The sequence below is a fragment of the Xyrauchen texanus genome, chromosome 48 (assembly GCF_025860055.1).
Source record: "Xyrauchen texanus isolate HMW12.3.18 chromosome 48, RBS_HiC_50CHRs, whole genome shotgun sequence".
In the NCBI taxonomy this organism is placed as follows: Eukaryota; Metazoa; Chordata; class Actinopteri; order Cypriniformes; family Catostomidae; genus Xyrauchen; species Xyrauchen texanus.
In genome coordinates this window covers 6999018-7021983 of record NC_068323.1, presented here as the reverse complement: position 1 = coordinate 7021983, position 22966 = coordinate 6999018, and the positions used below count along the sequence as shown (strand labels likewise).

Here is a 22966-nt window from a genome sequence, read left to right as displayed (position 1 = left end):
CAAGCGGTGGACATTCAGATTGCGGATACCGTCTTGTGAGTTCCTTAATGAACAATTTCAGGAAAAAGCACATTGGTCTCGAATGTCCTGCAGAAATGTCCAGCATTGCTGGTTACCAAGATTTGTTGCTGGTGCAATGGTGGACCAGTGGTTAACTAGCTTAACCAGCAAGATTTCCTTAGTCAATCAGCTTTATCATAAAGCCTGAAAAAGTGCTGGTCAACCTATACAGGTTTACAAGACACACCAGCACCAAACCAACACTAAGAAGCAGCCAAATATCATCACTTGGTTTGGCTAGGACCTGTTAATTTGAGTGTAATTTGAGGGCCCCTAAACAAGACTTGCTGATTGATAACCATGAATAACCTACAGACCATGATAATGGATGAGCTAGTAAAGACCTCACAGCAGTCATACCATCAATACATACCTTAGGGGCACTACAGATATAAGACCAGACCAATACAGCAAACATAGGCGTTTAATCAGACCAAACACTGGTGTCCTTTAACCCTTTGTTCCTCTATAGTGGCTTACTACGCAGAGACAATTCAAAAAGACAAGCGACACATACAAACACACACTTGTCTGAACAACTAACTCACAACCAGATTCTAGTGTGCATGGTGGGTGAATGGGACACAGTGTAAAGCGCTTTGAAAACCGCTAAGGTTAAATAAGCGCTATATAAGCGCAGACCATTTACCATGTTGCCTGCGGTTATAGGCCAATAAGGCTCTTGACTGGAGCATTTTGCCTTCACACTCACCAATGACAGATAAGGACCTCCTCACTTCTCTGACTTGTCTGAACATTGGCATAATTAACCGCCTGGCAAAGAACTAAAGACACAATACACTGTGCCAATGTATCATAGCACCAACAGGCACCCTGAAGGATTCAGCGGGCACAGGTCATGTTCTAAGTGTCATGGTTACATCATTTAAATCTTTGTGAGTCATAAACAGGCGCCAAAGCTAAAGACATAACCAACTACTGAAAACTGGTACGGTTAGGGTTAGTTTAGGAATATATGATCTCTAGGGTTAGGGTTAGGGTTAGGTTTAACCCTGTTTTTGAGGTCACAACACCAATGCATAGGGATGTATGCCATCATATTGTGCAGTGACTTTGCCTTTCAATGGTTTAAGTCAACAAACACATCAGAAGAACACTGTCCATCCAAAAGCAGCTATTTCGTAGTATTCCGGAAAGCAGTGTCCTCTACATGTGGTCCATTGCGAGATTATCTGTGACCCCTTGACACCAGAATAGGATTTCTGCAAACCACACAAATTAAGCCTTAAAAGCAAGATGAGTAATTTGATTTGAGCTTAATTAAAAGTGGCACAAGGATCATGCATGAACACGGACTAGCATTGGACGAGCAGAAGCCGTTGCAGCAAATAGAGACATGATTAGGAATGCTAGGACCAGGGAATGAGACAGGAAAGACAATAATAATGGGTAGTAGTTGACCAGTAAGGATTTATTGATGGCCAATACTGATATATAGAGAGCAGGGCGGCCAATAGCTATAATGCTAATATATAATTCAATAGTAGCATTTAAGATGTACACAACGTTTCTGAATTTAAACGAACAGATAATTTACACAATATATACTCAAAATTCACTAAAGAATACTGGCCTGGCCGATATATTGGTTTATTACCAGTAATGATAGCACTGCTTATCTACAGTGATAATGACAGTGGCCAGAGGAATGGCCATGAACGCATATCTGTATTTTCGCTGAGATGTAACAATTGACCTGGAATCTTCCACTAAGAAAGACTCTCCATAGCTCTGGTTATGGTACTTGGAGGATGGCTAGAAATAGAATTTGCCTTGGAGATGTCCTCATAGCTTCCCAATGCTTGAGTTGGTTTAGGGTCAGTGGCTTTTAAAATATATGCAGGAAATCAGGCAGTAACACATGCATATCAATGGCAAGTGTTATTAGCCCTGTCCTGCCTGATGTTATAATTCCTCAATGCTTCTAAAAGCATTCCCCAAAATTCTGTTTGCTAAATTATGTAGCCATCGTCTTGGTCTCCAAAAGAGCTTTTTATTGCATTGTCAGAACCACGGAGGTCTAAAATACCTGAAAGAAAAGCTGTCTGTTACCATTCACATTCATCACAATGGCGGTTGCTTTGTTGGCGCATGCAGCCCAGAAAGTACACTATTTGAAAAAGATGCCAATAGCTTTTTGAACCAATCACCTGCGCTGTACATACCATGTGACTATAGGCCAAAGTAGCCTATAATTCGTTTGATCAAATATAGCTCATTTTGAATGGCCGTCAATGAAGAAAGATGCGTCTGGGTCTAGATGGTTTAGGTATGACATCTACCAGCAGGGGCTAACGTGACTATTCTAACCAGCCAAACCTTGATCCCTTGGTCACAACCAGTCGATTTACAATTAGCCGTGAGACCTTGTGCACATATGCCTGGCACCACCGTTGTGTTAGCACAGATTGCTAATGCGCTATGGCACCTCTCAGTACCTCAAACAACAGTCTTAATTTGGAAAGGCTTTCAGATGGCTGGCCATTAGACATTAAACACAGCTTTCTACACTCAGTGACTAAATTAGCCTCTGTTGAAAGCCTCCTCGCCACAGCGTAAAATGCAGGTGCTTGATGCTAGCCGAGGTCCTTTCTTTTGTTCCTTTTCAGAAGGCCAGTTCCAGCTTTTTCCTGTAATTCCATAATATGCGCACTGGAATGTAATTACAAGCCTACTTTTGGTGTGTTTATATCCACGCGGCTCTAACGGCCATCCCTAGCCTGGCTGAGAAGCTGTCAAGCAGCGATGATAATAGCGCTGTTATGATGATCAGCGTAGCTTGGTGCACTGGACACTTTAGCCAACAGCTGTGAATTCACAGATACAGCAGGCATTGAAAATGCCATGTACTAACCCAGACCGCCCTCCCCCAAGCCGTCCTCTTTGACATGGGCTTTTACGCCCACTGTTATTATCTGTAAGTGCCTTTAATTGTAGCCTGTGATTTAATGCAATTTTGCAAGTGACAGGTGCAAAGCCTCTTAAACTGAACGGTCAGTTTAGTGGAAGTGGATTTGCAGTCGTGTGTCCATGGTATTAAGCCAATAAATTTGGATTGATTTATGATTATCTCTTATGCTGATATTTATCCAACCAGCTGTAATATTTCCAACCTAGTCTCAGAGAACGACCGTTACTATAACAACATTTTTGCAAACTGATTTTTAAGTGCTGAAATATCCATTTTGTCGCAGTTTCTTGGTGAAATTAATAGTGGAGGCACTACAACAACTGTGCGTTTTATTCACTTTCACACAAATCATGAGCAAAATGGCTGAAACACTTTTAATATTGCGCTTGTATTACAGACTCGCCTACATTCACGCACTTATTCCAACATGATTCGCTTCCGAGGTAGCTCATCCGATAGAGAGTTGGAATAAGGACTATGACGTATGTGGTTCGAGACCAGTTGAGGATGAAAGCTGACACGAGATGCTGTCGTTCCTTTAGAAAATGTGCTTTTTTTGGACACTATCGATTCAGTTTAGGCGTTGGTTAAAGCTTAAGGGTAAGGATGTCTGTCTTGTGTAACTCTTTTGATTTTAGCTCACTATTGGTTAGGTTTAGGATGAAGTTTTAGATTAGGGAGGTACGTTTTCCATCTAATATTCACTTTAAAAACCTCAGCTGATTACGACACCATTTCACTCGCTTTTGGTGCCCCTCGCTGGACATTTCACTGGGAAAGATGTAATGAAGCACGTACTTTCATTTTGCATGTAATGTTAATGAGACCTGGCTGAATATTTCACTTCATAACAGACTAAATTATAAAATGCCTGCTGCAGCTTGCACATAAAAAGTGGGAAAAAAGTTATTTTTTTAAATTAGGTGCCAGATTCACAAAACAGTTTTAAGAAATGTTAGCGCAGCATAGTTCTTGCGGGAAGACTAACAGCTGTACATTAGCTGTACATTAGCTAAGTAACTCCCAGCCAATCACATGTAAACCGTTGCTTTATAAGTCTGCTCACAATCTATCACATTGCTGTTTCAGTGTGCCAACACGGCAACCTCCTCCACCCCACCACCACCTGTTGAGTCCCGTCCCGCACGGGGGTAGGCTCCTCTCCCCTGCCTCCTATCTCCAGCAGGATATGACGGTTCTGAGTGCAACTCCTCCAGACCGCCAGACGGGGCCTACACCAAAGAGAGACATCACTTTCTGTTTTATATTCATCAAATAAATGTCATCTTCAATTTCGCTCAAAGTCTGCGAGACGTCCGGATAGAATAACATTTTTAACTACTACTTTCTTTTGGTTCTCTTTTTAACTTAAAAAGTAATTTTGTATTCCTAAAAAAACAAAAAAAACAAAACACCTTACAAACTTCTTATAATTCCTCCAAAAAAAAAATCTTACGATTTTCGTGATTCTGACCACACTTTCATCAATCTAGAAAATCAGTGTCTTTGTCTTGTTTTCCAGTAAAAATATCTACACAAGAAAAAGATCAATTGAGGCAAGACTCAAGTGTATGATGTTAAGACGTGTTATCTTGAATTAAGCTGTTTATTATCCCACTGGCAAACTTTTTTTTCTCCCACTTTATTCATCAATCTAGAAAATATAGTGATGTTTATGCTTAAGTCAAATTAATAAGTAAAATAAAATGAATTCACGATATAGGCTAGTGTCTCAAAACAAGTCTGAAAACAATTGATCTCATTTGAAGAATGTTTGGACATTTGTAATTGAAAATAAGACAAAAATACTGATTAAGAAAATTATTTCTTCCTCCTTATTATCAACAAACAAACACGTTTCATGGTTATTCAAATCAATTATTTCAAAGGCAGACTCTTTTGAAAACGGCATCTTGGCAAACACTTTCCTGATAATAAAAGTCTCCAGGGTGGCATCAAATTCCATGAATGTATCCTCCTCCCCTGAATTGGCCATTTAATTATTTTCACTTACTGAAATGATTTAATTTCATCAGTTCCATAATCAGGTTAACTGATTACCTCAGCCACAGCCAGAGACGCTTTAGAAGCACTGAAAACTCTAGAAGGGCTGGGGAGCAGTGGACAGAGGGAAGAGAATAGAGAGAGAGAGAGAGAGAGAGAGAGAGAGAGAGAGAGAGAGAGAGAGAGAGAGAGAGAGAGAGAGAGAGAGAGAGAGAGATGGGAAGAGATATCTGTTCTTCATATGGAGAATTAAAGGGATACCCATACAGGTTTGGAACGAGGACAAGTAAATGATCAGATGTTCATTTTTGGATACACTACCCCTTTAAGACGACATTTAACTAATCTGCAGCTCCAGCTGCTTGGATTTGAAAAATGGTCAATTCCATTTCCTGTTCTCCAAAAACAGCTCAATTAACAATCAAGCTGTCACGAGGTACAATGAGAAAAGGTGAGTCAATTATTTTTTGGCTAAACTAACTAAACTAACACTTTAAGAACTACAAAATTACACTGCTGCTCTCGAACCATCAACAAGACTGTGTTTCTGTTTTCCTCTAGAACACAGCTGGGTTACAGAGACACTGAATGGTACAGATGTCATGTTGCCCATCGGCACACCCCTATTGGGCTTTGATAAAGCTACTATCACACAATGCACACAGGCTCGGTCGGGCACTGTTCAATTAGGTAATGGCATGCAGCGATGTTTGTGCACGAAACGTCTCGGCTGATGACTGCGTGCTGCGGTTCATGTCACACTCTCGCTGACTTATGTGTACCTGAGGAGGAGGAGTTTGGGGATGGGAGGTGCGCTCTGATTAAACCAGAAAGATTGTTGTCGAGTCAAGTGGAGATCAGCACTGTCTGCAACACCACTGTTGTTCCCACTCACGCCCTGGTTGCTGACGGGCAACAGTTGACGGGCAGGGAAACTCCTCCGTTGTGACAGAGACGGATGCATTCAATGGCAGTGACAACCTGCGTGTTAAGTGCTCACCGTCAGAGATACTGTTGCTGTGTTTAGGGCAAACCTGCAAGCTCAGGGTTTAATTCTGTGGCCAAGCAACACTTGTGAATGTCACGTCGCCTTAGTTGTCGACATTGTGCATTAAAGGGACATTTCACCCAAAAATTAAAATGATCTTTTTCTCATGCTCATAACATCAAGATGTTATCGCAGACGACCTGAAAAAAATAGCCTTTTTATAGAAATTGCAATATATATATATATGTCATGATTCTCTGTTGTCTGCCTCTGTCATCTGTTCCTCCCAGACTACACTTCCCATAATCCCCTGCTCTGATCACTTCCAGCTGTTCCCTATTGTTCTCACCTGTGTTCCATTCCCTTATTAGTCAGTTTGTAGATGATGCCCTTATTTCTGTTCAGTCCTTGAAAGTTGTTGTATGTGTTTTGACCTCACGTTCATGACCCGTTCCCATTGTTCATGTTTTATCTGTTCCTGTGTTTTTCCCATCGTGGATGTTTCTTTTGTTCCTGTGTTTACCCCATTCATTTGCACTTTGTTTATTTTATTAAATACTTTTAAGCCTGCATTTAGATCCTGCTCCTGTGACCTCCCTCCATGTAACAATATATATATATATATATATATATATATGTGTGTGTATGTATATATGGAGTGGTGGTGGTGTAGTGGTCTAAGGACATAACTGGTAATCTGGTAATCAGAAGGTCACTGGTTTGAACCCCACAGCCACCACCATTGTGTCCTTGAGCAAGGCACTTAACTCCAGGTTGCTCCAGGGGGATTGTCCCTGTAATAAGTGCACTGTAAGTCGCTTTGAATAAAAGCATCTGCCAAATGCATAAATGTAAATGTATGTGTATTTATATGTGTATATATATGTGTGTGTGTATGTATATGAATGTGTATATATGTGTATGTGGTCTATATAATACAGTCTATAGCCCTCATGACTATAGACTGTATTATATAGACCACATTTAAGTACCCTGACTTTGATTTGGTGCACAAAAGTTTAAACATGAATAATTTCACTGCTTATGTTTTAAGAAATAATAATAAAAGTTTAAAATAAATAAATAATACTAATATAATACATAATATAAATATAAAATAAAAATGATTCTGCAGTACTTATTCCAACATTTTTTTCATGAAGAATTTCAGCTTTTAATGACATTGATACTCCAGACAGTTACACCACATCACACTTATTTTAACTTCAAGCCCCAGAAAAAATATAAAAACGTCTTTGAACTCAATAACTGACACCCTGTTTATCACAGCAGAGGTTTATTTAAGTAATTGTTTTGTGTCAACTGCATTTGAATGTATTTTTGGATAACCTGTAAAATGAGCGTAACGTCATTGACTCAGTCACCATTCACTTTTATGGTATGGAGAGAAAATGCAATGAAAGTGAATGGTGACTGAGAGTGAACATTCTGTCTAACATCTTCTTTTGTGGTCCACATCAGAAGGAAAGTCATACGTGTTTGGAACAACATGCGGTAAAGTAAATTACAGGATTTTCATTTTTGGGGGAACCATTGCTTTTACAACTGGATAATGTCAGAGCCATGCAAGTTTCAAAGCCTGTAAGCTCCAGTTCTTTATTGAAGACTTGGGCAGTTTTATCTGGACAGACTGTATGATTTACCGTTCCAACCAAGGCCTTATATTCCGCATTCCCAAGCTGTCGACTGGTTTTAAGAACTTTTTCCCCAATGGAAATCTGGATGGTCAGAGACGGTGCCCTTGATCCTGTGTGGAGCGTCAGGCATACCGTTTGGCGCATACCAATATGCACCGTGCCATCTGCAGAAGCTGGGCTTTGATTGTATAGCTATATCAATAGTTAGAATTTTCATTTTTGGGTAAACAATTCCTTCAACAGTGCTGTATCTCACACTGGCTCCTCTACTTTGGATAAAGTCCACAGCCTTGAGAACAGCCAGGTAATTGCTCTAGACAGTGCGGTCCAAACTCCTGCCCGAGAGCAGGAGAATAGCGTGCCTAGGATTATTTATATGCTTATTGCACTTTACTAGTTTCAGACTGGCCAAGGGGGAGAAGGGTGAGCTACAGGAGATGAGGCGGGACCATTAGGCCGCTACTAAAGCTCAAACAAGCAGAGCACAATATCAATGGGGCCATTCCAATTCCTGGAGCCATATTCTGCTTCAATCACCTTCATTAGTAAAACGGGACATCTTCGTATAGATTAAAAGAACCGCAGACCTTTATTATACAGATCAGAACGCCTTCTGCTAAGCAAACCAACATTATACTTTATAAAACAACTGTTTAGCCCACAAACACAACAACAAATCTGCCACAGAATTGCACCACAGCAAAACAGATGTAAATACTCCCTGCAATACACGCAGATGATCAAACAACGGAGTGTGAAATTACAAAAGCTTTGGACAAACGAAATATAACAAACACTGTATACTGTGCGCTTTCAACGTAGCACAATTGCGCATCTAATTACAGGTTGAGCTGTGCCCAGAGACTAAATTGCCCAAAAGGAAGCTTTTTGGGGTAAATGGAAAAACAATAGAGCCATTGTTATTATTGTCGTTAATTGCAAATGCAGCTTGAGCAGAGAGCCGGAATTCACATAATGCAGTCCGAAATGCAAGTCATTATACACTGAAAATATTCGTACAAATGACTTTAATGGTGCTTTATTTTGAATTACAGACATAGTCCCCTTCCATTTCTAAATATGCAAAAGATTGGCCAGGACACTCTTCAAAATAGCTTTGCCCACGCACCCACTGAGCAAAGATTCCTAAATACAAGTTTTCGACGCAAAGTTTGTAATGAATAAAGGGGGCAGCAAAACACGCATACTCTTGGGACTAGACAAGGCAGAGGTCTGGGGGTGTATGACATTGTGAGCAAGATCCCTTTAAAGTATTTCAATATTTTAAAATGGTCAATATTTAGTTATTTCTATGACTCTATAATGATGGCATTTTGGCACTTGTTGCACAAATCACTGAAGTCCGATGAAGATGAATGAGAAAAAAGTGTCTCATCCCACTCCAAACACCTTCTGTATGTATGTAAAGTCTTTAGGAGACGTCTCCAATGGAGATAATATTTTAGGACTGGAAAGGAAAAATCGTTGAATCTACAGGAGCAGCCAATCAAGTTGATTCATGTTCATTCATGAGGAAGGAAAAAATGTTCTGCTTTGCCCTGCTCTTGTTTATTCATAACCAGGGACCTCAACACATTCTGTCAATCAAATCAAATCTCAAATGAACCTCATTATCAGTCTCATATTTTAGCTCTTAAAGCTGTCACCTCTGGCCTCAGAAGAAGACGAAAAGAGGAAGAGTGAGAAGAGGTGGAAGAAAAAGAGAAAGAAGAAGAAGCAGAGGAAGAGGAAGAAGTAGAGGAAGAAGAAGAGGATGAAGAAAAATGAGAAGAAAGCGGAATAAGAATATCAGGAAGAGAAAAAGTACAGGAGGAATAAATATAAGCAAGAAGAAAAAGAGGAAGAAGACGAAAAAGAAGTGGAGGAAGATGAGGAAGGAGCAGAGGAGGAAGAATAAGAAGAGGAAGAAAAGGAGGAAGTGAAAGAGGAAAAGAAAGAAGTTGAAAAGTAAAAGGAGGAAGAAGAGAAAGAAATATAGGAGGAAGAAGAAGAGGAGGAGAAGAAAAGAAAGAACAAGAGGGAAGCAGAATAAGAAAAAGAGGAAGAAGAAAGAGAAAGAAGTAGCAGAAGAAGCAGAAAAATAGGAAGAAAGAGGAAGAAAATAAAGCAGAGGAAGAGGAAGAAGATGACGAGGAGAGAGAGAATCAGGAAGAGAACAAAGTAGAGGAGGAAGAAAAAGGGGAGGAGGAAGAAGAGAAGGAAAAAGAGGAAGAGAAAGAAGCTGAAGAGGATAAAGAAGAGAAAGAAAGACAAGAGGAAGAACAACACAAGAAGAAGAGATAGAGGAAGAGGAGGAAGCAAAGTAAGAATAAGAGGAAGAAGAGGAGGAGGAAGTAGAGGGGCAGAGTCCCCCTTCTTGAAGAGGCATTACAGGAATCAATGGTGAAACGTTGGGGAGCCAAGGCCCTCCAGAGACGAGAGTTTGAGCCATTTATCCTGGCTGACCGCTCGCCATACCCAATCAGGCATGATTACTGCTCTACAGGTTCAGAGGATCAAAGGAGTGGAGTACCATAAACTCGTCTCTGCAAATTTCCTCTGAGCGCCTCTTTCAGAGATGGAGCGTGTGCTGTGTGAGAATTCACAGTTCCTGTTTGGCTCCTTCACTCCCCCTCGCTCCCTCGTTCCATCTCTCCTGAACAGAGTGAGCGGTGCAAAGTGGAGAGAGGAGCAGAGTTGCGTGATTTTGCCTAGAGCGAGGAATGGATTTTGAAAAGGCATGTGTCAAGAAAACGTGATGAATTGTTTCTTGCACATTTGGAAATAAAATCCAAGAGGTAGTTAATATGTCACTCTCCTTATCCAGATGAGCAGGCTTTTCAAAAATGTAGAACATTCATATCATCATACTAACATGTCACTTTCACAACTGTATGTAAATGACTTAAATGTGATTTTCTTGAGACTGGGAAATGGAAAACCCAGAGTAGTGTTGGAGTAGAGTGATTATTCTTGAGCTGCCAAGTTGAAGACAAGAATCAGACTTTTAGGTGCTATACAATCTAGCCCCAGTGGAACAAACCTTGTGACATCTGTTTGAAAGTCATTCCATGAGTGACATTTCTTACTCCTTAAAGCGCTCCCTTAAGCGACCCCAGACACCTAGTGCGAAGAATGCAATGATACATAATCACAAGAACTGTATGCCGCTTCCTGCCAGATTGACAATACATCTGAGGGATCAAACAATGCCGACTAGCTTGCAATAACAGAACCTTTTTTACACGGCTGTCAATTATCACCTCGTAACAAACAGGAAGTGCAAGGCATGTCATCATTAGCTGAGGCAGTAAACAGGAGTTGTCAGCAAGAACACGGTGCAACATTTACGGCAGGGCTCCTCAGCCCATGGATTGAGACTGCAGACAATACCAAAGCAGGGAGCCATTATAAACAGACATGAAATACTACACGACTGTCTCCTATATTAAAATGGGACTCCACAATAATGGATTGCGTAAACATGCTGGTGACAAGAGTCCATGCATTTTGCCAGATCTTAATGCTGCTAAACAAATGCATTATGCATAGGGGAGTATCTGAGAATACAAGGATGGGAATTGCCTTGTTTATGGGAGGCGTACACTGGGCAAATACAGCTGGGTGCGTGTTAACACCAGCTCAGATCAGCTCTAATCAAATTCCTGTTTCCAGAAGATAGTCATTTCTCTGTCCTTTTCCTTGCTTCCGATCTTTATTTTGTTTTCAGTTTTCCTTATCATTCGGGGCTCCTTTTCCTCTCGTTAGTGTAGTCTTTATTTTTTGACAGAATCGAAGGGCTGTAAAGGTAAACGCAGTACCTCCTGGTACAATGTTGCACAACTTAGCCAAACCTAAACCCTAACCCTAACCCCTAACCCAACCGGATTTGTCTAAGGTACTCCTATAACCCTGTCAGTAAGGATAGTTCACCCTTATGTTATTCTTCACCCATTTTGGAGGTAAACTGCCATTGGAATCGACTCTAGGTCCATCACTTAGAAAAGGGTGCTTCCGCCAAGTCATTTATAACCACTAATTATGCCCATGATTAATTCATTTGGGGTGTGGTGAACTGTAACCAGCCCCAACAGATTGAGTCGCCCCTTAACCAAAAAGATTGATGGACCTAGAAGGATTTGGAGATCAAAAGCTGCCCCAAAACACACTAGCACCACAGCCAAGTCAATGGAATATCTAAAACATCTAGTGAACAACGGCAGTTACCGCACATCCTCTGTGAATTTATGTGCCCTGTTAGCACAGACCACTGCTAATTACAGGCTCAAATTGACAGAGCCAGGATCAGCCATAGACAGAGAGATTATTTGAAGAGTAGCAGAGGAAAGAATCAATAGATGAGGAGAAAGAAATCATCTGGATTTGTTGGCCCTTGAAGATGGGGCACAGTGACCGGGAAACAGTTTGGAGGGTTTTTCCTGTATATCTGTATTTTCAAACTCTGGTATAACATTAACCAGGTGGTATGCACTATTTTCTGGACTTTAGGTTTAGCAGATATTAATAGCAGAACGACTATGTGGCAGGGCGGAGAGCAGGGCCGGGTCGTGATCCTACACACCCGTTCCTGTATTAGGCTAATCAAGCCTCCCGAGAGGGATAAAGGTCGACTGCAGAGAGAGATAGTTTACGGACATGTCCGTCATGTGTGTTTGTGTCTTTTAAGTTATTCATTAAAACTATCATTTATATCGTCAAGCCGGTTCTCGCCTCCTTTCCATTGATCCCTTGACAGACTACCTTTAGACAACAAATCCGTGGGTCATCTGAGGTGAACAGCTAGAGGAAATATCACAGGATTTTTCAAAAATGACAAATCTGTGATTATTTACTCTCCCTCCTGTCATTTCAAAGCCATTTGACTTCCTTTCTTTTTCAAAAACTGGGTCTGTCCTTCACACAAACCTACCGTATGGCTTCGTTGACCATTGTATGGTGATTGTGCTTCCTTTTTGAGGCCTAACATCTGCAGACAATTTTCATAATTGCTTGTTTTGTCAAAATCGATGTGTTCCATAGAAAAAAGGTAAGTCATGCAGGTTTGGGTGAACTATTCCTTTTAAACGTAGCACAAGGATACCGTAACCTAACTTCGCCTTACCTTTAGCATTATTCTTTCATTGGGTGTGTCAATTGTAGCTACATACCGTGGAAGAATCGTACTCTGCCTACGGCAAGAAGAGAATGATAATGCAAGAGAGGAGAAACTGAGAGAAAGAAACAGACAATAAGATAAGAGAGATACAGAGCTGTGTGCCAAAGCTCACTAGGTTTTGGAACAGAGCTAACATTTTAGGTAGGTGGCATTGTACAATGCCAAACCTGCAGCTGTGTGGTCTTTGTGTTGGCTAACACCATGAACCCAAGACTATTCTCCCAGCATGACCAGCAGCAAGCTAAGGCCAGATACACCGTTATGTGTAAAGGAGTATGAGTGTGTATGTGTCTGACACCTAGCAAGCAAGCAGATGGCTAAACCTGGGCTGCTGTTGCTGTTGAAGAGTAAGCTACAGGTTGGTGGCTTACCAGACTGCCAAGAAGGGGCTCAAAGCCAGGGTCAGAAAAAAACTGCGATTACAAGAGAAGTAAGCACATAGAAAAAGGGTAAGACAAGAGACGGGAACTGAATTGTTCAGAATTGGTTCTCTATTTCAAATTAATGTATAAATCAATTTGAAAAAGTACCAGCCCTTGTGTTCAGTGGAACACAAAATATGTTATGCAGAATATTAGGGATTAACAACCAGTCACAATTATCTTTTTATTGTGTGGAAAACAACGTGGGGTGAGAAAATGATGAACTATCCCATTAAAAGTAGTCTTATATCTCCCAAAGTAGGGAAGAGAGTAACTATAATAATTTACTCTCTTTACGTATTTATCAGTAACTATATTAAATAAATGGAAATGTGACATGTGATATAATATATACTGGGGCGGCTGTGGCTCAGGTGGTAGAGTGGGTCGGCTGCTAATAGCAGGGTTGGGTCCACATGACTCCACATGCCGAAGTGTCCTTGGGAAAGACACTGAACCTCAAGTGGCTCCCAATGGCAGGCTAGCGCCTTGCTTGGCAGCTCTGCCGTCATTGGTGTATGAATGTGATTGTGTGTGTGAATGGGTAACCTCTAAGGTTATAAATGGCGCTATATAAGTGCAGACTGTAATGGTGTACATTTTACGTCACACATTACTTAATTAAATACTTGAAAAATTAATCTGATTACTCAACATGCATTCATTTTGATGTATTATCACTAACACTGATGATGACTGTATCGTATCTGAACAGTAACTGTAATTTGATTACAATAATTTAAAATGTAATGCATTACTCATTTTGACTAAATAAGTAATTCTGTCATTAATTACCTTGTAATTTTGTTAGACCCCAAACAGCTCAAAAGTACTAAAATAATCGTTAATGGAATTGTTAATGAACTTCAGAGGAATTGCAATTGATTTTGTTTTCCATAACCTACATCTTAACTAAATAAGTAATTTGATAACAGTAACAAATTCACAAATTAGTTTGTAATCGCCAGAATCATTCAGAGGAATTGGGACTCATTCCTCATTCCCATCCCACTGACGTCTGCAGTGCCGCAGCATTTAGCAGAGCCGTGGCGGTGACAAGTGCAGGTGTCTTGCCTCATGTTTCTGCAAGACTCCTCCAAGGACTCTCAGAGGACCCTGCGACATGGTGGAAAGCAGATGGCACATCTTAAGCATTCAGCTCACAGTTCTTGTGGGCAGCCATAAGGCGGCTAAAAACAAACCTAAGCCCCTGGAAAGAGCATGGGCAGATTTACAGCAAAGCCTTCCTGTGTTTCTCTGCCGCAGGCGGGCAGACACCCAAGAGACAGCAAGGTGATGGAGAACTTAATGAAGTCACCAGCTTCTGAAGTTCGCCGCTAATGGCAAAGCCTTTAGCAGGGTCAAAAATATATAAAGTGGCATTCCCACTGTGGATGTTTAAACACAAATTGTGTCTGTGATAGTACATGATCTAATTGATTTTGATTGATGTTGGCACTTGAATCCGGAAGACCAGGCATTGTCCTATGGGAGTTTGCATTCACGGTAGACATGTGTGTTCAGATGTGGGGCTTGCTCTTATGATAATGCAAGGTAAATACAAGACCACAGCAGATGGGGATGAGCGGGCAATGGGGGAGCCACCGTTTTTTTTTTTTTCCCCAAGTGCTACCGCCTTAGACCCATTGAGCCACATGGGTCTTGCCAAAGCCTGGATTTTCATGCAAACCTGGGCTGCCTACAAAAACCCTCGGCTTGGATTCAGGCCCAGGAAGAAGCCTGCAAGCTGCCGGCTCCAGCGACAAGGCAGATGGTTAGACCTCAGCGTGCATGGAACAAATGAATAACTTGAAGTTGATGAAAACAGAGGTTCTACTATTGGCCAGGATGGATTTAGACCTACTGCAACACTACGATTAGGTGATGGGGTCAAGCTCCAACTTAACCAGAGAACGCTAGGTCAGAGAAGGATGTTGGGTCGTGTCTAGATGGTCTAGATTAATTTCAATGGCCTTTCCCAGTTGTTTGTGATTAATGGATTAGGATCAGACCATTCTGAAGGAATCATTCAGATCAATTCGGTGTTCTTCGATTGATTCACTGAGAAGAGCGAACTCAACAGAACAAGAAGCTCACAAATCGAACATTGTTATACTCTACAACACAGCAATATCTAGCTGATCAAAAACCTTAAGACAGGAGTATTAAAAAATAAAGGTTTTAATGATTTCCACAACTCTCCAAGCCTGAAAAACACAACTGATGACATTATGAATGAAATATTGAGTGATATTTCCAGGTTGACCAGGAGGACCCTGATACTCTATGCGAGTTTCGTAGTGGCTGCCACCAAGGCTAGGGTTGGCTTGCTAAGGGATTCAAATAAAAAGTGTATGAATGCCACATATGAATCTCTCAAGACTTCCCAGAACAAGGGTTACCATAATAAAACAACTAGGGTATTTTAGGGAGTTACAAAGAAGTCTCTAGTATAAAAAAAGTAAAGAAAATTCCACACTTCGTTGCAATTTTAACAGCTATGTTGCCTCAAATAACTATTGAACAAGATATGCAAATATCTGTTCTCTTGAGCTTTTGTGGAATTGTGTATTTTGTGCTAATTCATCCCTTTGCAACAGCCGTTTGCACTCCACTCCATATCTCTTCCGGTCTTCAGCAAACAAACTAACACAGCTGGGAAAGCAGGGCATCTCCATGATATCTTCATACTATAACATGAAAGAGTATAAAGCTTCGTTGACATTAATTACGTCTACATGCAGATACAGTGACACTTAAACAAAGAACTGATTGTGCTAAAGGCTTACGGTTCATTGTGGTTTCCATTTATCTGTTCTGCTCAATAACTGAACACAAAGCAGACTAGCATCATGTTTACACTCAACATAAACAATGTTATTTCTACACAACGCTGACCTGACTTTGCCTACATTGGAAGCATCAAATAAGAATGTCATCATAGATTACTCGCCAACAATGAACAAATAAGCTATAAGCTCAAAAGCTAGGGTATCCTTTGTTTTTCTGCATTTCCATCTTGTACAGAGTTGAGCGCTAAAACATTTAAAAGTGTACTCTCTTTTGACCGCAATACCATATGGATGTGTTAGCCACAGTTTGAGGACACGCAAAGACACTGTCTGCGTACAGCCTGGCTTTTCTTCAACTGCTTACTGTATATAGGTTTAAAAACCCCCAAAAAAGAAGAGTAAAGAAATACATTTGAAGGCATTTGGCTTTGATGCATCACTCAATATAATGAATAGAACGCACAGCAATCAACTCATGATATTTATAAATAAAATAGAAATAATCAAAAAATAAAAACATTTCACAAAGTCACTGTGCAGCACGGTATCTTACCTCTAATGATCGACAGCTTAGCTTGGACATTGATTTCTCCTTCGCTGTTTTCCGCCACACACTCGTAGATGTTCTCGTCTCGCGGCGCTCGGAGAGGCTGGATCCTCAAAACGGCTCCCGCACCTTCGTCAAATTCTATTGTCTGTATTTGAGCACAAAGAGCGGGTGTGTATATTACAACACTGTAAAGGTTTATTGTAAATGTCATTAATGGTTGCCTAGTGGTTAAAGAACTGGCCTGGAAACACAAAGACTGGGTAAGACTAACCCTCAATCCCAGCAACGGATTGAATTTGAGAGAATTCCGAAAATTCCATGTACTCAAGAGCAAGGCACTAAATTCCTGGTCGCTCAAGGGCATCTGTCCTCACAGACACCCCATGCCTGATGACATGTAACTTATGTTTATGTCAACAATTAAAGGAATAGTTCACACAAAAATATTCTTCAAAAGTGAACTTTTGAAGAAAGAAAGTCATAAAGGTTTGGAACAATATGAGGGTGAGTAAATGACATAATTTTTCATTTTTGGGTGAACTATTCCTTTAGGCTTCAAGAAAAAAAAAACTCTCCACTTTCTCCAAAAACTCAAGTAATATCTAGATGATGCTGTGAACTCAAATTATGAAAGAGAGTTAATTAGGTTCCTGCTGTGCTTTTGCATTTGATGTCACTGTAGCGAAAACAGTCATGCAAATCAATAGAGAAATGACAAGGCTCTTTGTGAGTCAGTGGCAAAACTTTTTTTTGCCTTTATGAGTTTTTAAGGCTAGAATAATGAGAAGCAGCGTTTGTGACGGCACACTGTCCTAACTGTGTGTAGATCACAATCAAAGCGAAGCCTTCGGGGGAAATTAATTAAATCAAACCCCTTACGAAATGACTTTTAAATGCAAGGAAGATGCTAATTTGAGCCCGAGTTGCACGTACTCTTGGGTTCTCACCGTGGAAAAGGAGAAAAGGCTAACCCGCACTGTTGTGTTGATTTGATTTTGAGGGAAGTTTATCGTGTTTTTTTAATGTTTGACAGTGTGGTTAATGTAGAGCAAGTTTTAATTAAGACACACTAGGCATCAATGGAGAGGGTACAGCTGCCAGCTGTGTTATGACAAAAGAACATGGCAAACAAGCAAGGTAAATAAGACACAGATTGACTCAACGGAAAATCAACAGAAGCTATGCAAAGCTACGTAAACATTAGAGAGCTAACCAATTAGCAGTTCCAGAAGACTACTCAATTACTTTATGTTTACGATGAGGTTCTACATGTTAATATATAGTTAATGGTTACCAAATAGTTAACAAATAGTTTGAAGTAATACTGAAAAGAAATACTATTAATTATTTTACAATACGGTTGTCTGTGATAACATATAGTTAACAGGGAACAGTTAGTTAATTATTAGTTAACAGTTAGTTAACTGTTAGAACACAATAGTTAATATGAAGAACAATAGTTTTATTGTATTTATTATAAACACCACATTTTGAGGGTTCAGTGGGGTACAACACCAAATTTTGAGGGTTCAATGGGGTTATAACACTACAATTTGAGGGCTCATTGGGGTACAACACCACATTTTGAGGGTTCAATGGGTTAAACACCACATTTTGAGGGTTCAATGGGTTAAACACCAAATTGAGGGTTCAGTGGGTTACAACCCCACATTTTGAGGGTTCAATGGGGTTACAACACTACAATTTGAGGGCTCAGTGGGGTTCAACACCACAATTTGAGGGTTCAGTGGGGTACAACACCACGTTTGAGGGTTCAATGGGTTAGAACATCACATTTTGAGGGTTCAATGGGTTAAAACACCACATTTTGAGGGTTCAGTGGGGTACAACCTCACATTTTGAGGGTTCAATGGGTTAAAACACCACATTTTGACGGTTCAATGGGGTACAACCTCACATTTTGAGGGTTCAATGGGTTAAAACACCACATTTTGAGGGTTCAGTGGGGTACAACCTCACATTTTGAGGGTTCAATGGGTTAAAACACCACATTTTGACGGTTCAATGGGGTACAACCTCACATTTTGAGGGTTCAATGGGTTAAAACACCACATTTTGAGGGCTCAAAGGGGTACAACACCACATTTTGAGGGTTCAATGGGGAACAACACCACATTTTGAGGGTTCAATGGGTTAAAACACCTAATTTTGAGGGTTCAATGAGGTACAACACCACATTTTGAGGGTTCAGTGGGGTACAGCACCACATTTTGAGGGTTCAATGGGGTACAACACCACATTTTGAGGGTTCAATGGGGTACAACACCACATTTTGAGGGTTCAATGGGGAACAACACCACATTTTGAGGGATTAATGGGTTAAAACACCACATTTTGAGGGTTCAATTGGGTACATGTGTGGAAATATTAGTTAAAATGAGAATTAATAACTTTTTAACATACTGTAAAAAAAAAAAATCACTATATGTATATTATAGATGCCTCTGCACTCTGACCCTAAAGATTTTTTTCTATAGTTTTTTTTTTAAATGTTAAAACATATAAAAAGGTTTTCACATTGATAACACCAAATGCCATGAAATCAAAGGAAAAATATTCTTTTTAAATTATTTAAATTATTAATAATAATTTTGTTTTGCTTTTTTGCACACTTGTTCGGCCTTGCACTAATGATTTTAAAAAACAAGTACAAAATAAACATAAATAATTTTACTTGTCATAGAAGTGGTTTACCAGATATATTTACAAAAAAAGGTTAAAGGTTAAGTTATAGAATTATACCTATAACTATTATTATTATTTATTACACAAAGAGGCTCTAGACGACTCGCAAAAATGAATCCTCCATTGATCTGCATTCAAATCTCAAAACATTTTACATCTCATCATATTTTTTACTCTGGAGGGTAAATTGTAATTAAAACTGATAGTTGCAAGGATTCATACTTCCTGCCACAATGTTCACCAAAACGGTGTGATCCTTGTTTAACAAAGCAGTGTAACTAAACCATCGCCAGAAATGCTTAAACACACGCTCCAATCTGGACAACTGATGATGGCTGAATGCTGTTGCATGTGCCATTGAGCGTTGTTAAACTCACCGCTGATTTCTTAGGCTCATGCGTATGAACACTGAGTTTTGGAGGCGTGTCCTTGTGTTTTTCCGAAAATAAATAAACAAATGTAATCTATTAAATGATTTAAGCAGCGTAACGATTTTCTATAATTCAAGCACTTCAATAACGTTAATGGAAATTCCTTATGATGTCATTAATATTCCATAAAAGTTTTCACAATGTTTTAGCATTACTTTTTTTTTTGGAGTGATAATGCAAAATAAAAAAACGAAATAGGCAAATTGAGTTTCTGGTACATTTTCACAATTACAAAACATTTAAACGTTCCCACAACAAAAATGCAACATTTGGAAAACGTTTTAAGAACATAAATGATTAACACTTTACAATTAACGTTCAATAATGCATTATGAGCTAAGACCATAAACACTGAACAATTGCATTTTCATAAATGACCAATAACCAAGATTAATAAATGCTTGAATAAAATATTGATCATTATAAGTTCATGATAGCTAATGTGTTAACTATTTTAACCAATGTTTTTACTGCTCAAACCTGACTCACTTCTAGATGGTAGCCCCTGTACTGCGGCTAGTTTCTCTAGATTTGCAAGCGACATGCATAATCCGAACCCCGACTCGAACTCGAACTTTGGAAGCACCATATCTTTTGAGAGCTTCCTAGAACGAGGTTTTCCATCTATACATAACTTAGTGCTAGAAGTGCTAGAATGCCAAGGCTCACCTCGATGCGTTGCGAGTTGACCCTCTTTCCTTTCTTGTTCCAGGTTACTCTTGGTTTGGGGTCACCTGTGGCTTGGCATACGAATGACACAACACCACCAGAGACACCAATCATGTCCACGGGTACTTTTGTAAACCTGGGAGGAGCTACAAAAGACAAAAACAAGCAAAGAACTATTAGTATTCTACCATCATAGAAGCAGAAAGTTATTTAGCACATTTTTAGTGGGCCATGCATTCCTTGCATCCTGAAAATCTGCATACTGTGCACAGTATACACAAAACACACTGTAGATATAGTAAGAATAGCATGGTGATGTGCTATTCCAAGCCACAGTCAGTGCAGGTAAAGTGAAGCTAACTAAATTCGCCACAAGGCCGTTGTAACAGCAAATTAATGAAATTAAATTACCGGGTGATTGAACACCCACCCACACACATGCAATTTAAACAGTTACTTGTAGTGCACTCGGCCATAAAATAGCGACAGTGGGGACTAGAATCGGAGTGGGCTAGTGAATTCTTCATCTGGATAATGGGATCCCATTCAGAGAGAAATAGAGACAGTGAGAGACACATAATCGAGAAACCAGGACCACCAAGAGCCAATGCTCTGAAATGCACAAACGGACAGGAAGTGCCTATGCATCAACAAGGCGGTAATTACACCACAGACAATATGCACACTGGCACGTCGACGCCACCATGAATAATTTATCGGGCAATGAATAATAAACTACTAGAGAGATTCTGACTTGATTTGAATGCGCCTCGTCACTGAAAACATCCGAAACCCTACGCACATGTCTCGTGAGCCAAGGCAGATATAAGTAGGGGTGTAACGGTATTTAATTTTCACATAAAAATTACCACGGTATCCGTTGATATTAGCAGTATCACAAAACAGGTAAAAAATGATTATAATAACATAAATGTTTTACAAGGAAATCAGTAATTTGTTGCATTTGTGATTTAGTTTAATTTCTTTATTTTTATTGATTTTCTCCCCAATTTGTAACGCCCAATTCCCAGTGCGTTCTGAGTCCTCGTGGTGGCATATTGACTCTACATTGTAATCTACATTGCCTCCACGTCTGAGACTGTCAATCCACGTATCTTATTACGTGGCTTGTTGAGCATGTTACCGTGGAGACATAGCGGGGGTGGAGGCTTCAACTCACCATGCGCTCCACCGAGAGTGAACCACGTTACAAGGAGGTTACCCCATGTGACTCAACCCTCCTTAGCAACCGGGCCATTTTGGTTGCTTAAGAGATCTGGCTGGAGTCACTCAGCACGTCCTGGATTTAAACTCACGACTCCGGGGGTGGTAGCCAGCGCCAATACTCGCTGAGCTACACAGGCCCTCAATTTAGTTCTAGTTTAATTCTAAACAAAACCTACTGAAAATATATTATTCATTTGCAGTTCATTTACTGGCATTTTCTCCAATACTGTCTATTTTCTGCCACAGTTTCACAGTCAATTTCCTGCATGCATATTGTCAATGTCAGTTTCATGCACACCAAAAGCCATGCACTTTGTAAACCCTTTTTAGTACATGTGTGTTTTACAAAGAAAGCATACAGTAGTCAGTATTATCAGTAGTATCAAACACACTGTTGGCCTACTTCTGTTGAACGAGTGCTTAAATCCGTTATGCGCATTTGTGAATGTGACAGAAAGCATAAACATAACTTTAGCCTACCAAGTTATTACAAATCATGTAAAACTACATTGAATCCTGGGGTTTTATGAAACAGGGGCTTTCATTTATTATCATATACCGTATTTCCACATTCATCTCCGCAGATTCTGTGGGATGGTGCTCATGGAGATGGTGCTTAAGGTTTGAATTGTTTCCCGTCTGAGTCGATACTTTTATGACAATCTTTGCAGACTGGGTAACAACATTGATAGTGCCTCGTGGGTCTTTAACAAACCCAAAGTAATCCCAGACAGCACACTTCAACAGCATTGGCAGCTCAGTGTTAAAGACGCTGGCTACCAAACCTGGAGTTCGCTAGTTTAAATCAAGGGCATGCTGAGTGACTCCAGCCGGGCCTCCTAAGCAACCAAATTGGCCTGGTTGCTAGGGAGGGTATAGTCACGTTGGGGTAACCTCCTCGTGGTCCCTATAATGTGGTTCTCGCTCTCGGTGAAGCTCTCGGTGGGGCACGTGGTGAGTTGTGCGTGAATGCCGCAGATTTGAGAGAGCCTTCACATGCGCTAGATCTCCATGGTAACAAGCTCATGGGGTAACCTCCTCGTGGTCGCTATAATGCAGTTCGCTCTTGGTGGCGAGTTGTGAGTGGATGCAGCGGATGGATTTAAGCCTCCACACAAGCTAGGTCTCCTTGGTAACGCGCTCAACAAGTCACGTGATAAGATGCGTGGATTGACTGTCCCAGATTCGGAGGCAACTGAGATTCGTCCTCCGCCACCCGGATTGAGGAGAGTCACTACGCCATCACGAGGACTTAGAGCGCACTGGGAATTGGGCATGCCAAATTGGGAATAAAAGGGGATAAAATCCAAATAAAAAGGGATAGCTCACCCAAATTGAAAATTATGATTTA

At 40.3% G+C, this 22966-nt stretch overlaps 1 protein-coding gene across 1 annotated transcript in view; it reads right to left on the bottom strand.

The window, feature by feature from the left end:
- LOC127639434 (receptor-type tyrosine-protein phosphatase S-like) overlaps positions 1-22966 on the bottom strand; it is a 191540-nt gene that overhangs the window by 107959 nt on the left and 60615 nt on the right. Inside the window, exons 4-5 of the mRNA XM_052121448.1 lie at positions 20389-20534; positions 16586-16727 (exon numbers count right to left, since the gene is read on the bottom strand). Coding sequence (XP_051977408.1) covers positions 16586-16727; positions 20389-20534 — 288 coding nt within the window. The remainder of the gene's footprint in view (positions 1-16585; positions 16728-20388; positions 20535-22966) is intronic.